At 42.3% G+C, this 16,937-nt stretch overlaps 1 protein-coding gene across 2 annotated transcripts in view; it reads right to left on the bottom strand.

Moving 5' to 3' along the window:
- LOC105451873 (tensin-1-like) overlaps positions 1-16,937 on the bottom strand; it is a 75,770-nt gene that overhangs the window by 40,433 nt on the left and 18,400 nt on the right. The window contains exon 2 of one of the 2 annotated variants that reach the window (XM_011692589.1): positions 15,324-15,404. In XM_011692589.1, coding sequence (XP_011690891.1) covers positions 15,324-15,401 — 78 coding nt within the window. In that variant the 5' untranslated portion in view covers positions 15,402-15,404. Of the gene's footprint in view, positions 1-1,735; positions 1,906-15,323; positions 15,405-16,937 lie in introns of those variants that run through there. The other variant, XM_011692607.1, reaches the window with a different exon arrangement.

Raw genomic sequence — 16,937 nt, 5'->3', positions numbered from 1 at the left:
AAAAATTGGGGATGTAAACTCTGATTACAAACCTGGTAACGAATCCCAGGTTTATTTTATTCCTGACCGTTTTGACGTTTATCTGCATTTAATGTATGTAGGTACAATCGAATGCATTTAATGGCGTCCGGCGCGTCCGCATTCACGGGAATATTTTGCGACATCGATTTTTCTTGGGCATTGCGAGCGTAATATTCAAATAACAGTAATGCAAATAACAGTATATATAATAAAACAAAGAGAGAAGTGCTTTTTCCTGGTGATATTGCGGAGAAATTTGATAATGTTGACAGAGAAATCTAGCCATCGAATGTGATCGCGCTGGGCAAACTGTTAAATTTGACTGTATGTAGAAATCGTACACGCACGAATCACTTACGTCAATGGGATATTTGCGAAAAGTAAATTAATTTTCACCGGATATGCCACATTCCGCGCTCGCTTTTGCGAGAGAGCGCGCGCGGTCATGCTAACGAATCGCGATACGCAGTCGTATACGCCCGTGGCGGTACTCGTGCCGGGTCTTTCATTTTTAATTGGGTTACTCAAACTAATTAATTCTCGGGCGGGAGAGTGAGAGAGCGGCTCTCATTAACAGAGGCGACGCGGCACAGAGAAATTAACGGTGCAAAAAGTTATTGACGGACGGCAGCACGCCGGTAATTCATATAGTGCGCGTAAACGGACGACGCGCGCGAAATACTTTCTCTGTCTCTCTCTCTCTCTCTCTCTCTCTCTCTCTCTCTCTCTTGCGCTTTTACCGCGACGCTATTTTTTTTCTTTCATTTTTTTGTGAACTCGTGGATTGATTAGTTTCGTTCGCAATTCTCACGCGCGACACGCTCTCTGTCGTACCTACGCGTGGCGTTTCTAATGACAGGACGCGTCGTTATTTGTTAACAATCTCCACAGATTAGAGCCAGACGCTTTCAATTATGCATCGAGGCACGACACAATTTGCGCAGTTTGCACCTACGGCGATCGCGTTTCATATTCTAAGTTATAGCGATTCTTATTTCAGAACGAATATAAAAATCCTTTTCACGTGTCGCAAATCTGTCGTCTCCCTTGTCATTTATTAAGCGGTATCGTAAAACAAAGCAGGTTCAACGTTTTGCAACGATTTTGCTGCGTCTCTTCTCTCTCGTCTCGAGGTATCACGTTACAGGCATTCTGTATGCAAGATAATAACCATGTAAACGCGCAAGGGAAAAACTTCACTTTAATGTAAATTTATATAAAGGAAAACAAGGGACATATGAAAGAGCGTCGTAAAGTCATTATTATGGATCTTGGAGAGACAAAGTCGCGCAACAAAGGCTAGGTTAATTAGAGTTGCAGTGAACGGAGAAACCCAGAGTAGCAAAGTAATTGGAACGCTTTCGATAGTTTTTAATTCATTCCAGTTCAAATTATTATCGATCACGCAGTACGAAATAACAATGAAAACATTTCCGAAAACAGAATAAAAAAATAATTAAAATAAAAAACATATTTTACAGCAGTTTGGTTTAATTATTTTTTATAGACGTATTGCTCTTCTGCTGATGTTTCAAGAAAAAAATAAGAAAGGTATAGAACAAATTTTTTTCACGCATTTTTTCAACTCAAAACTGGACGAACATTATTGAAATTGCGTCAATTGTTTCCGAGAAATTTAAAACAATATCCATCGTTATACGATTTTCGACACACATTGGAACAACGTCACAATCAAAATGAAAACGTTTCTTACCTCTTCGAATTTTTCGGGATTGCGACGCGGTCGATAATGAATACAGCCGATCGATTACGTTTGACGACGAGAACACTGTCGAGGGAGGTTGACTATATATCTCGCTCTTATCGAGGAAGAGCGATCGCGAAACGCGTCGTATCGGGCTGCTCTGGAAACGTGATACGCGTTTGGCTTGTCGGACGCGACTGACAGCACCGTGTTGCGCCACGTGGACCCCAACCACCCCTTGAAAAGCTTTACGAGCGCAGAGGGGGTAGAGGATCATGCGCCGTGCTCGGCTCCGTCTACTTCGAATCAATCTCTTCTACTATATTTCGCTTCGTTCGCTTTGCTCTTGCTAATCGCGTAATTAGCAATATTTCGTTGCTCAAGTCGCCGATCCAAAATTTCCTTCTAATATATTCCCCTCTAATTCGATCTGCAATCCCGACAAATCCCGAGAGATAAGAGATAAATCTTAAAAGATGCGCGAACAGAGATCGCCATCGGAGCGCAAGTACAGAAAAGGCTATATCGGGAATGATTTTTTGCGAAAGGCGTGCTTAAATCGTTAGATCGTTACCATATCGGCTTTCCCTTCGATGTAATTCAGACTGCAACGGCTTCTTGTCCGATCGTTGGGGAAGGACATAAACATAGCCATTATCCTAATTAGGACTTCGTAAACCCAAGTGGCCAATAACTGTCTGGTGGCCAATAACTACGACCCTATTACATTTACCTTATATACGAGCAGCCAAATAGTTCCAATATCCCAAGAACGTTCGCTACTATTATAATATATTTGTATTTTGCGCGATTATATGCACGGAACGTCTATACGACTAATGAACATGCAGCATTTAATTGTATACAATCTGAATTTAAAAAAGACATATACAACATGTGATCACGCCGCGCTTTTCCCTCGTTGAGGAAAAATTAAGTGCGAATTTTAGACAAACGTATTTTACGAGTTCGGGACACTCCGCGCAAAACTCTGTCGAATTATCGATTATAATCTGTGCGATACGAAACAATAACGTGAGCGTAGCTGAATTACGTGGCGCGTCGTTCCAGAGATTAATCGTTCCGCTTGTCAGTCTCGACGCGTCAAAACGTACGTCTCTCTCTCTCTCTCTCTCTTTCTCTCTTTCGTAAACCCGGAAACCCTGCATGCGCGAATGTTACATCGGTGCCTCGCTCCGCGTGTCTTGGTCCCCGTCACAGTCTCCCTCCGTTTACCTCCTTCTTGGCCTTTCCCGACGTTTGCAGCATGCCGAGCCCGTAAACTCATCCCGCGTCTCGCCCATCCCGGCGGAACGGCGGGGGAGGGGATGGATGGCGGCGCGATGTTTACATTTCAATTATCCAACGTTTCACTCTGCGCCATTATTAGTATTTGCATCATTTAGCAGGCGCAGGAACGTGCCTCAGCACCGACTCTGGCGCTCTTCGTCTGGTTTCAGAATAGTTAGAGGGGAGGGTGGTGGATCCGCGGGAGCGCGCGCCGAGGATACGAATCGGTTGGTTATCCAACGATCCGCGCGAACAATTACCCGAGCGTGAAAGTGGAGCTTGCGCTGAATTTGAATCGGTTATTTACAATCGACACGTTCGAGTGTAAAACAGCGGCGACTCGGATGGAATCGCAATCGTATAGATCGCCGAATGAATTTTCCGAGCTCTGCGATTGCGTGTGATTTTTTGTTTTTTTAATATTAAACTTTACGATGCCACGAAAGCAAACCGAACGTCGACATAATAGTCAGAATCAATTTTCCATGTTAAGATTACGCGATTGCCTATTGTAAGAGCGACAACGCGAGAAGGTGAAACGCGAGAGCGCTCAATATCCCACTGGGGAAGCTGAGGCTTAAGTTCATGAACGACCGGAAGAATCTGTAATGGTGGAGAAAGATTGGTTAGTCCGAGAAACTCCGCAGGGAATATCGGTGAGATAAAAGACACGTTGTTCCCTCTTGTTCCATCGGCGGAAATGGGATCCTCGAAAACTGCCGTTAGCCGTTCTATCAGCGAACTTTACGACGACGTCAATGAGGTCACTATTCTGATATCGACCGGCTCTTTATCTCCCGTTTCTGTTGGCCCACTGCCGAAATAAAACTTTGTCCAGCGTGTCGACAATTGCTCTAATCTCCCTTGGTTAAACGAATAAACGCGGACCCGCGGATAACATCTATTTCATCAGGTTGCTAAACGCAATCGTTGTCAAGCGATATCGCGAGATACCATGTCTCTTTGTTAATTTTCTTTATCAACTATATTATGCTCTCGTGTTATTCTTACATTTTGCATGTATCTCGACGATCAATCTTTTAGCGGGTGGCAAATTTGTCACAAAGAACTGCGCTCTAAAAGTCTGTCGCACATTTTGGATTTCGACTGAAACTGTCGGTCCCGCTGTCGTGACCCTCAGCGGTGACGCGACGCAATGACTTCACAAGGATGCAACATTGAATCGCCGTATCATCGACCGTCGTCGTCCCTGAAATTTGAATGGGCAAACTTGTCCTCTCCCCTCCCCCCCCTCCCTCCTCCCTGGTCGTAGTTCTAGTTAGACGTCTTCCGCCGCAGCCGCCCGTCTCTACTCAGAGAGAGTTCGTGAATATCTGATCATCGAAAAGACGAATCGTCCGCACGGCCATTCAGTAACTGCACTTTGCGCGGTCTGGGGTCTGATAAGACGGCAGTCTCAACCAAAAGGAACATATGGGGAGGACATGTTTACCAACGCTATCTCTGCACAATACAAGAACGAATCTTCCTTGCTATTTCGTGATATGAACTGCAATCGCGACTGGAATTGCAACAGACGCGGTCATGTCGGTTACGTCATTTCTTTCTTATATAATATCACGCTATGTTGGTTTGCAATAAAGATGTAAGATATTGCTAATATAAAGCGAATATTATATTTATTTTAATATATATGTATATGCTGCTTTTCAAAAATCAAAAATTTTTGTATTAAATCGTAACTATAAAACGAGCCCAATGTTAACCTAATAACTAATTTTTTTTATTAAAAAAATGCTATTTTTCGATCAAGTCACACGTTTAAAATTACGTGTGTGAAATAGTTTTCAAGGACAATGGACTGGTTCGCGTTATCACCATTCATCGTGCGATATATATTGCACCGGCGCTCTTTAAACCTTTTAAGTCGGCAACACGCTGTCGTACCGCCAACTGGAATGGAAAGGCTCTTAGCAGGTGCTTTAGGTGGGCGTGTTCAACCACGATATAGTACCTTTTAACCGCGGAAACGGTAGAAAGCACAACTACGGCCTGTCGACCCCTTTCCTTCTCTTTTTATCTTCACCTTTCCTTTCTTTCATTGCATTGCATCGACCACAAGCGAGGAGCAAAATTTCTTCCGATTCTTTTTACGCTCGCAGCGTGATAATAAATAAATTTCTAAATACGTCTCGGAACAGAGACAATTGCGGCTCACCACCAAGAGTCGGAATATATATTCGCCATATAACGTATACATATGTTTATTGTCCATTTATGCGTTTAGCATTTTTTTTTTAAGAGTCATGTATGCGTGTCATCTCGTAATGTATGCAGGCGTATGTATGTATCCACTTCTTGAATACGTGCCAGCTTAAAAGCCGGAAACATTTCGCGAAAAGTCCGAAAGTGAATCGCATATGACCGAGAAGAAATTCACGAAAAAGTCAGTGCTCTAAATATTACAACCCCTTTCGGCTCGAACGAGGGCCGTCACGTTGGACCCCTCGCGTGCGTACGAGGCGTACGAGTTCTATCCACGGTGCGCTTATACACCGCGGAAACCCCGTGGCTCGCCATAAAGAAAATCCGTGACGGGTCGAGCTTCCGGCTTTTCTCCAGAAATGTCCCCTCCTCTTTCGCCACCCCGTACGTCTTTCTCCAAAAAGTATCGCTTCTGGCACCGACCTGCTGCCGTACTCAGCCCCCTTGCATACTGTACGTCATCCCCCTTCCGCACAGCGGGACGCGAGATACGCCCTTCGATCGGTTTGTCTTCGCTTTCTAACGGCAAAAATGCGCGCCCTCGGAATAGTCACGAAGAACGTATTCTAAATTTTAACGTCGAGCTCTGCGGCGAGAGACGAGCCTTTCCGTCGAATTTCTCGCTTTAAATATTTTTTCCACGGTATTTCAGAATTCACGAGAGACGAGCGAATCGGTGTTTTGCGCTTTTATGGATGTGAATTTATACTGTATTATTATAGTAGAGCCTATTCAATAGCGTTATTATTTTAAAGCAGAACCGAGACGACCGGACCTGCAGCTGGACTTGGCAACGCCACATTACGTGATCGAGGGGTGATGCGATTAGTTTAAAGCACACACGGTGTCGCGCGTTAGCCTTTCGTAAATATTTAATGACACGTTCCCTGCGTACTCACGGCCAATCAGCCAACAAGAACTGGTTTAGTTATGGCGCGGCAGATGAGATAATTATTGACGATGGCCGGTGCCTACTGCGAGACTACGATGAATTTGCAATAATCGCTCAAATCACTGCTATGTGGGATCAAGGAGAGAAAGGGGAAAAAGACGATTGCATTTCGTGGGCTTAATTATACCGGTTTGATTGTTTGGAAATTACCACAATGTTGATCGAGCTGCCACTTCGATCAATCAACGTCGTGATCGCGCTAGAGAACCGTCGAACACATTAATTTATCAAATAGTTATAGAGAATAATATGAAAACTTTCTTATTTGAGATATATATGAGTTATACGATTGTTTCTTGTGCTAGAAACTTTATTATATGTACTTTGTTGTGCGATTCATTGACTTCCTTCTAAGATTATCTCTATGTAAAAAACGTAAATAAGAAAGAGATAATTATAGTATTGCAATATTTTTCACATTTAATAATTTAATAAAAAAAAGGGGGATATAATTTTTGTTTTCGAAACATGTGAGCTTTGTGGAGAGGAAGGGAGATTATTTTAATATTATTAAATTTTATAATCTTCTTAATTTCCCACTTTCAGGTATACATTAACGAATTTACAGAATACGAAGCACCGCGAATATATTTGATTGTACCACATTACATACGAGTCCATTTTAAATTGAACGTACCAGCAGAACAAATTAATAGCATGCATCGCTGCGAGAATGTTACATATCAATATCCGCTGCAATCCAATTTTACTAATCCATTATTTGTCCGAAATTCAATTACTGATAAATCATCCGTTTTCGAAAAAAAAAGCCAGAAATTCATTATTGACGATGTAAAATCATAGTTCGAGACATCGCTTGTGCGAGATGTCTCGTCGCTGCATGCACACGTGATCTCGACATCAGAATCCCCTCGTTTTCCCCTCCTTGAAGCTGCAGCTAACATCGTGTTATAAGAAGTTTTCTCTTTTCCGAGACTACTCGGCATGAGTTACAAGAAGAAAAGCGTGCAGGCGGGAGAACGGACGCGAATGGGAGCTGCCGCAGCGACGGCGGAGTTTCACCGTAATATTCGAGATCATTTGAGATACTTTCAAAGGACGGGCTCGTGTCCAGCAAGCGAAAGAGCGAAAGGGAGGGAAAAATAGTACAGACATCGCGTCCCGATCTCTCCATTCCCGAGGAGAGGCCCCCACGGCCACCCTGCGCGACGAATCCACGTGATTCTCTTCCCCGCGTCTATGTATCCTATCCTTCGCACGAACACAGAATGCAAGTTTGCAAATCGATACCGAGCTTCACATTCGAAAAATATCCGCTGGATATTTTTTACTCAGCAATACGCTATCAGCTATTATCGCTCTGTTCAATAAAATAATAATACCGCAAGCTCTCTCTATTATCGGCGCGCTCGTACCTCTAAAATAGGTATCTATTTCTCTCACATCCCGCGTATTTCAGTGCATATTACGTTATCCCGATTTCGTGTCATTCAACTGAATTTAACCAAAATTCGCGACTGTTCCGCTACAATAGCTCTTTTTATCGAGTTATATATTCTGAACAAATCGTATTATAAGAACATTTCTTAAATCTTTTCTTTTCTTTGTGATGTAATACATCATATATTTTTCTTTCTCCGATTCAAAAATTATTTTTGAAAAAATTCAATATGTTTTAAAAAATGCTTAGAGATATAAGAAAATTGTATAACAAAGGACACTCAACAACTATGATAACAGTAAATGATTAATTAACATTCCATGTATAAAGAAAAGGAAACTTATGAAAATGATGGTTTCACTTTGTCTGTGTTTGCATTATCCTTTAAGCTTCACCATTCTGAAACACCGTTGCCTCTTTGCCCGGCCTGCTGTTTCTCTTTTCGCGTTTGTCAGGCGCAATGACAGGATATTAAAGTAGGAACAACGCGTAGACTGCAGACTGTAAATATCCGGTGGTGCCCGGCCTGCCTGACGTTCACAGTGAACAGGCGGATAAACCTGCGCCAGCAAAAGGATTCCCAACGAGCCGGACATGGGCGGCCGGGAATCTCCGCTGTCCGTATGGAAATGCACCGCAGAGTTTATTGCACGCCGGCTATGAAGCGCCCCGGTCGAGATAATAGCGTTGATGAGGAAGATATAAATTACTTGATGCCTGCGAATAAGTGACAAAGACGGCGCACGCGGCTGTTCTTCCTTCTCCCATGCGTTGGCGTACACGCGCGCATTGCGCGAGTTACTCGAGCGACTGCTTGATTGATTGAATGCACTTCGCGATAAGAAGTACCGTTGCGGCAGTAATAACCGATGCAATAATTATTTTAACCCTTCGGCGCGGGTCGCCATTTTTGAAACTTTATATAATTTAGAGCCTATTAACGGACACTTGAATGAGAGGTACCGAGAAGTACATCGGAGTATTGTTCTCTCGCAAACGTACAGATAGACATTTGATTAAGTTCTTTAAATAAAAGAATAATACGTATACGTCGAATTTTTTCCTGGGATGAAAAGACATCTCGAAAATTGCTTACCTTCTTCTTATTATGTTAATTAAAAGTTTTACAGAAATTCCTATATTCCCATGTTGGAGTAGCCGCAAAGTAACTTCTCGAGAATTTAGAGCTCTAATATAGAGAGACTACGGGGAGAATTTATGAATCTCAATGACGAGAGAGGCAATATCGCGCGGCTATTCTTTATTGTAGCTAATAAAGAAGGTCTCCGAGCGGGCCAAGGTTTATGCGGAAGTCACCTTCTCTTACTCAGGATTAAATCATTTTTCTTCCTCGGGGATCGACTCGCGAACATTCTAATTGTTGAAATCCGATACCGGAAGCGCATAATTAAATCTTCCTGAATGAATTCGTGAAACGACGAGCGACTAAAATTACGGGCTCAATTCCGACATGATTAATTAAACTGTTCATTTCATTTTAGATTTTCCATCGCAATGCAAATAACAAAGATACAACAATTAATAAAAAAAAAAAATTAGATCTATGTAAATTCTAAATACGTTAAATTCTGAACATGTTAAAATGAGAAAATAAAAAAATGGTTCTTTTTAAAGAAAAAAAGAAAAAAACTTTGTTTTTCGACTTATAAACTTTTTCTCTTCTTTCCCTAACGGCGAAAAATTTTACAAGAGAGATACTGCGTTTATAGAGTTTGCAAAAAAAAAACCGTCCTTAGACGAGCGTATTCTTTTTTAGTAGCTACATCGAGCAGGACGATTTCTACATCGTCGAGCAAAACGCGTAACCGATGTCTGTCAGGAATAGCTGAAACCACATCGAGTGTGAAAATATTTGGAGCCGTGGAGAGAGGCTCCTTTGACTTTGACCTGAATCGAGCATCTCTCGATTTTCTGCGTCTCGGAAGAAAACCTTGCTTGCACCGTGGAAAGAGGAAAGGGGTAGGATGAATGGGATATGAGAAGACCGTAGGGAGAATAGAGAGCGAGTGAGAAAGAGAGGGGAAAATACCGTAAGCGCTGTAGAGACTCCATCGGTAGTCTGGCTGGTGGATCCTCTCGTAAAAGTGAGCCCGGGAGAGTAATAAAAAGAGCGACAGATAAGCCGCTTCGTATTGCCTTTCGATCGATGGCGTGTTGCATTGACGTACGTGCCGAGCGAGCTCTCGCGCCGAACACTTCCCGGTGATAATCCCCGAATTCCTTGCCAATACGTTTCTGTAATCTACGACTGAGAATATCCGCACGGTGGGTGTTTCGCTGTGGTGGAGCGAGTTAACTTCGAGATATTCTTTTTTCCCCTCTCTTTCTCCTTTCCTACCTCTTCTTCAGTTTCTTCCAAATAATTGTGGGCAACGGGGGAAGGCTTTTCAAACCGAATTTACTTAAAACTTTCACTCCGCGGATTAACTCATTTTTGCATAAACACACCGTCCATTTAAAGTATCTCTCTTTCTCTCTCTCTCTCTCTCTCTCTCGATGCCGACGATGTCCGACGTTGCTAAACTTTTTTGCGTCAAAAGCCCACTCTCGTCGCATCTGCATCTACATCACCAACACACGCTCGCGCGCGACCACGCTCACGCGCACGCACTCGCGTCTCGGGGCCAAGAAACGAAAAAGAGGGGGAGAAGGGCGGGTTCGCACACACGTCCAACGAAGGAGTTCAACGACCTGCGGGAATGCCGGGGCACCGGCAGGCTATCGTTTTAAAACCGTGTTCGGCAATCTCGTAAGACCCCGCCGCTGCTGTATGCGGAGGCGCGTACTTTTGATAACGGCGACCCCACGGAAGGGATTACGGGAAGATCGGTGGCGGGGTCCGCGGGTGCGGGATGAAGGGGCACGGTGGGTGCACAAAACGGATGCCATCACAGTGAAACCGATGTATAATTTCGACGAGCACGGTTGCTGCGGGAAGCGGAAAAATGCGCTCCGTCACACTATCGTCGCGCTGTCACGGGCGGGGACAAAGATCATGTTCGCGCGCGGCCGCAGCATCGAAATTCACGCCTGCCAGAGGCTGCCTGCAGATGTTTAATCGGTACGTGGTCGGTTCGCTGCGGATCGTACATGACCTATACCTATGTGCCACGGCGTTGTCGACGTTGTCGACGATTGTCTGTAAACCAATGCCGAAACCGCATCGTCGTAAATGTGAGAAGGCGGAAGGTGTGGGTGCGGATGGATCGACTTTCCACGATTCTCCTTCCTCTCCCTCCCTCCCCCGGCGGTTTCGCGGTGAATCGTAATTTGAGGATGAACCGGTCGAACGTGATTTTCGCTCTTTGTTCTTCGACGATCGGCGAGCCGACTTCATCGCGTGAAGTTTCCAAGACTCGAAACGGTTGAAGCAGCGCATCTCCCTTTCTCGGGGTCTCTTCACCTCATTTTCACGAAGACCCCACACATATACACACACACACACACACACTTCCAACAAAACAATCGGCGGTAATCTAGAACAACGGCGTTAAGAGATCCCCTGGTAATTAGTGTGTAGCGCGAACTCGCGGGAGATTAGAACATAGTCGTCTTTCTTTATTTTTCAACCCTCGCGATAAAGGTGCGCCCCTCCCCCCCGGAATACCGGAGGAGAGAAAGAGCCAGTGAAAGAGGTCGGCGGCTACGCATCCCCGAAATCAATATGGATACCTACACGTATGCGATATACCCCGCACGTGCAGCTCCCGCGCGTTTCGGGACCTTTCGCCGCGTCTATAGGGTGGTCAACGTGTCGGGGGTGGAAAGGCACCCTTCTCCGTGACAAACTGCCCCATTCGTCGTGATCCACGAAACGAAAGCGACGGTTTCTACGTCATTGACCACCGTGACAAATTTATACTTGTGTATATCCATTTATTTACCCTCGGCTCACTAATGCACGACGACAAAATTATTCCGTGCGTGTGCAATCATACAAAGAGAAGAATCGGTGGAAGGAAATACCTAATCTTAACAATTCATAATTAGATCCATCGATTTGAGTCGTCATAAAGAACATGAATGATATGTTAAATTCAATTCGTATTAAACTCTATCGTTCAGTTTTGTAGAAATGATTTTCGGTTGTTTGCTGTCACAGGCACTTTCGGATGCATACCTCAAGATCGTATTTCTTTGACACGGCTGCCTTTGTCATAGCTTTAATAACTTAGCAAGACAGAAACCCGAGAAAAAGAAACCGATGGTATGCCAATACATCATGCCGCCGTAGAATGCGTTTATTGGATTTTTCCCGATTAAATTACATTCCACGATGGCTCATCGATTTGATTTTGAATTTTAATAGCGCAACCGCGATTTTTTTAAACCTCGTCTTATACAGTATCGCAAAAGTTAAGAAGGTTTAATAACTGATGTAAAAAAAAATTAAATAATATATAAAAATAAAACTATTAACTGGTTAATATAAAAGATATTCACGGTATTTTAAGGTCGAGTAAATTTAGTACAATATGGAGAAACATGTAAATTGTGAACATTTTGACAAAATATTTCAATTTGTAACGGCAATACATTGTTTGATGAAAAAATAATGGATATTTCAAAATTCGTGCGTAACTTTGAAAGAGCTATTCCGGGTGAAACGATTTTTCGGTACGATGTATTTCTGTTAACCGACCGTATCGGTACAATGTGCCCCAGCTGGATACCTCGCGAAAAAATTTGGACCACTGTTTGACACCTCGTGAAAGCGTCTCATGTAATTGGCAATTAAAGCAGATGGCTTTGACAACCTATCCACCCCCTGCGACACTTGAAATCCGTATGTGCTAAAGAGAACGACGAAATTGTCCGCACGAATGTTCTAACTTCGTCAAATAAATTCTGTTCATTCGCACTGCCATTTTTTTTTTGTTAAACTCCCGCGAGAGAAATGCCATTGAATGATTTTATTTCAATTTAAATTCGGTGTAAAGGGCTTCGAAAGCCCCTTTGAGCGGTTTCTGCTGCGAGTTTTTGTTTTGTTGTAGAAAAAAATGTACTTTGAGCAGTAAAACGAAATACGATAAAAACTCACGAGATAACTTTTGTAATAAACTGTTTATGGTTTACTCTCGTTTTAAATATACGCAATTTTTCAAAAAAATTATAGTAATTTGATTTTTTTAAAATAATGGAAAAAGAGATTTCAGTATTAAAATTTTCATGTAAATTTAAAAGACATAACAATTAATTTTTAAACATTTTTAGATGTTTTCAACAAGAGCATAAAAACATAAAAGCAAAAATAATTTCCTTTAAATTTGATAAATACCTCGTATTAAACTTAACAGTATATTATAATTTCATGTAAATTTAAAGTACATTATCGCTTTTCCAGCTTCAAAAACAGCTGAAAGAAAACAACGTATCTCTTCTCTTATCGTTTTAAGTCGAAAGGTTTACTATGTAATATTTTATTACACTCAAATTTTTATGATTAATAAAAAGTCAGAGAAGAGAATCGTCCGATAATTTCATCGTTTCTTGATTTCTTATTTTTTTATGGATATATTTATCTATATCTATTCATTTCTACTTGGCGTCAGAATAAACTCAACTGAACAAAACTCTATTATTGTCTCTCGCGCTTTTTTTACGGGCGTTAACTTTACGTGATAAAATCGTTGATATATCAAATTTTTAATAAATCCAAATTAAGAACATAAACTGCTGGAGCTGCTTTAAATTAAATATTGCTAGTTTGTGAGAAAAGTTCTTAAATTCGGCAATGATTTCGTGTCTGCAAAAAATCAAATTAAAATATTTTTTAGAATAACAAATTTTGTTAAATTCAATGAAGAAAGGAATTCGTACCGGATTAGCCGCATTAATAAAGTTTCGTATCGTACATGTTGCTAACGATTGTAGCACAAAACACGGAGCCGACTGGTATCAGTAGGCGACCGACGAAGCGTCTCTTAACCAACCGAGCGTGATTTTCGCCTCATTTACGGCGGCCGTATAAATATAAATGTTGCAGGGGTGAGACGAGATATACGCGCATTTACGGCGTGTTACACTAAACGCTTCTTTGAAAGTCTGATCTTCCACGATGGAGTATAACAATAGGGACGATTTGCGAAAGTGCGCATTGAGTGGTAACGATCGCTGAACACGGGGAAGCAAGTGACTCGTCGAATTTACGACTCATTACATTGGAGATTGCTCGTATCCTCCGATTTTGGTTACCACAAATCTACAATTTTATCTATGTTGCAAAAAGGATTGACTCGATTATCATATAAGAGACCACGAAAATAAATTTTTTACATATATAAAATAAGTCGAAAAGCTAAAAGTTGTTCCGTTTCTTTTCACGACGAGCTATTGACAGTTTATCATAAAGATATCTTTCGTTCCTGTAAAATTTATCTTTTAAGGCGCGTTTATCCTTTCAAGAATGTGTCACATTAATTTAAGTTCTAATTAGCAAGAGACATAGTACTCAGGTGTTAGAATTTCCTCGCGATAACCCACTCAAGGTCTGCTTCGCGAGCGGGCTAATTAACATTTAATAAAGAGCGTGTCAACAGGGTATATCTGCTTCCTTATCTTTCCATTCAAATTTCTGATAAATTTATAATTCAGATTTAATGACAGAGATACCGGTAATGATACGGCTAATTACTTCACGACAGTTTACTTCTCTCTCATTCGCAACACATAAGGAAGAAAAAGAAATGTGCAGCAGTGCGATAAGCACGCCGGTGCGTCTAACTTTAATCGTTGGCAACTATTCAAGTAAAATTGTCCAAAAAGAAGCGTGGCGTGTGTACACTCTAATGAAGTAGTATCGCGGGAAAAGAGTAGCAGCCGTGTTCACATACACGCGCACGGCTGCTCGACATGAACACCTGCGCACACGTACATTCGGGAGATTAAGTAGGAACTTCCTGGCACGAGTTATTCTCGCTAGTAGACAAATATTCAACTCCGATGAAACTCAAAGCCGAAATTCTGCTGATCCGTTCGGGTATATATACGAGAGTCATTACTAGATTTATACAGTAATAGCGCGGCTTAGAATAATAATCCCCTTGAACATGAGAACCGTTTTGATTCCTTTGCCATCTGGCACTCATCTGTTCGGGCTAATTACGAAATGTATTTGCCCGTTGATTGCAATTGATGTCAAGGCATTAGGACGGATGGGAAATAAGCTCCCATCAATAGGCGTCATTATGCACGCGTCGTTATTTACGATATTACATTACACACGTCAAGCGTAAATCACAGCAGATCGGGGTAACGATTTTTTTTTCTTTTAAAGCGGTGTCTAAATATCTTGAGAGATTGCGAGCGAGAGAGGATCTATACGGTTTTACCGCGCTCATCTCGTATACACATCTTCCGTAATGTCGAGATCGCGGCGACGATTTGAATATAAAACTGGTGAATTCATCATGCATGCAAAACGGGAAAACAAACAGGGCGAAAATGGGACCGCCGGTATATGCCGTGCCATTATCCAAGGATCTTATTGCTTCTTATTATGCGAAGAGGCGCGCTAGAATAATTCGTCTTGCCGCGCATTACCGGAAGGAGCAGGTTTTGCCGTCCTTCCACCCCGGAAGGAAAACAATGTTACCTCGCAGGCATAATTTGTCATTTCTCGTATAATAATCATATTCTCGTAAGAGAGGAATGCTAAATTAGAAATAGTTTTCAGTTACGCGACAGAATCTGGGGAGAGCACTTACCCGGAGGATCTCCAATTGGGAGCGCACAAATTCCGCGCGGCTGGCAATGTCGGGGATCGCCACAGGAAACGAACCCATGTACTGCGACAGAAAGAACTCCGTGTTAGAAGCGATGCATGAGAAAAGATTCCTCGGATGTAATTTCCGCTTTCGGAACACTTCAGAGACGTTAAATAATGGTTACGTTACTGCTAACCGACAAAAAGAATTTCACTTCTTTTTTTGTTCAAAAGCGATACAAATGAGGTCTAAAAATTCTTTCCGAGGAACGCATTCACTTGGTACCACTGTAATCAAGTATTCTCTGCACGAACACAATTGCTGCTTATTATTCTCTTAATACTATAACGCAATATATTTTCACGCTTTCTCCAATGTATCTCGTATTTATTATACGCCCGCTCGAGAAATAATTATCAGCTCGTCGACGCAACCCCGCGGCTCCGAAGGGTCGGCAACCCAGCCCGGCGGGTGGGCCGTCAGACGACGACATCACATAGCGGGAAAACTATACCGCCACGCACACGCCGTTGGAAAACAATAAAGGCAGACTTGGCCTACGACAAGAATTTAATTTCCTTTTTCCGTTTCGAGGACATCCGTACACCGGAACGCGACCCCCTACCTATCTCCCTCTGCCCAGGTCCGCCATTTCCTTTCAATAGTCAATTTGGCTGGCGATCATCCCTGCCCTCACGCATCGAGACGAAATTTGGAAAATTTCGTTTCTACCCTCGATCGAGAGGCTCTGAACTGAACTGCTTTTCTCTCGGCTCAAAGGGAGAGGCTGCTCCACGAAGGCTACCTAGACAATTTTTATCGACTTCGTTCACCTTTCCTCTGTGTTATTACCGGCCCCGTAGGAAGCGTATGGCAATATTACAAATGCAATTTAAAAAAAAAACATTTGATTGATCGGAGCGATTTGACCGTTACGAATGAATTGATTTAACGTGGCATATGTTTATTTTTGCAATAATATTGTGCGTTGATAGAAAGCAAATTAAACAGAAAAAAAAATCCTTTATAAATAAGGTCGAAGGACTCATATTTCCGGGTACGAGGGTATTTCTCGCCTGGTCAAACGTATACGTGTCGCGCGCCGATTATATGGCCGATAAAAATAGCCACCCTCCAAACACGACGATAAATAAGAGCACCGGGGGGGTGGAACAATAAATAACGATACCTAACGCAATTATGTGCTCACAGGATGCGAACGCATATTTCTTTTCCATAATCCACAGCAAGAATATCGAAGCCCGAGACATTCGCGAATGATTAAAGACAGTTTAGTTCGATAAAGTTTGAAAAATAAATCAATACGTATAACAGCGGGAAAGTTTGGTTAGGAAAAAAAAAATTATGAATTAAAGTAGTGGAATATAATGCATTTGATTTACGATTCCGCCGTGATTTCTGCGCTGGCGAATTTTTCCTAGCTGGCAGTATTTTGATCGGTAGATTCGTACCGCAATATAATCCGGGTTTTAATCCTCCCGGATGATTCTCATTGTTGTGTTTCATCGAACTTGTCTCTGGGAGGATCTCCTCCCGGAATCGCTGGGATTTTCCTGAATTATTATGCCACTGCGCAGAAGGGCGACTGGAATA

Source organism: Wasmannia auropunctata, unplaced genomic scaffold, assembly GCF_000956235.1.
Source record: "Wasmannia auropunctata unplaced genomic scaffold, wasmannia.A_1.0 LD336106.1, whole genome shotgun sequence".
In the NCBI taxonomy this organism is placed as follows: Eukaryota; Metazoa; Arthropoda; class Insecta; order Hymenoptera; family Formicidae; genus Wasmannia; species Wasmannia auropunctata.
The sequence above is the reverse complement of the archived record's forward strand: the minus strand, read 5'-3'. Positions and strand labels throughout refer to the sequence as shown.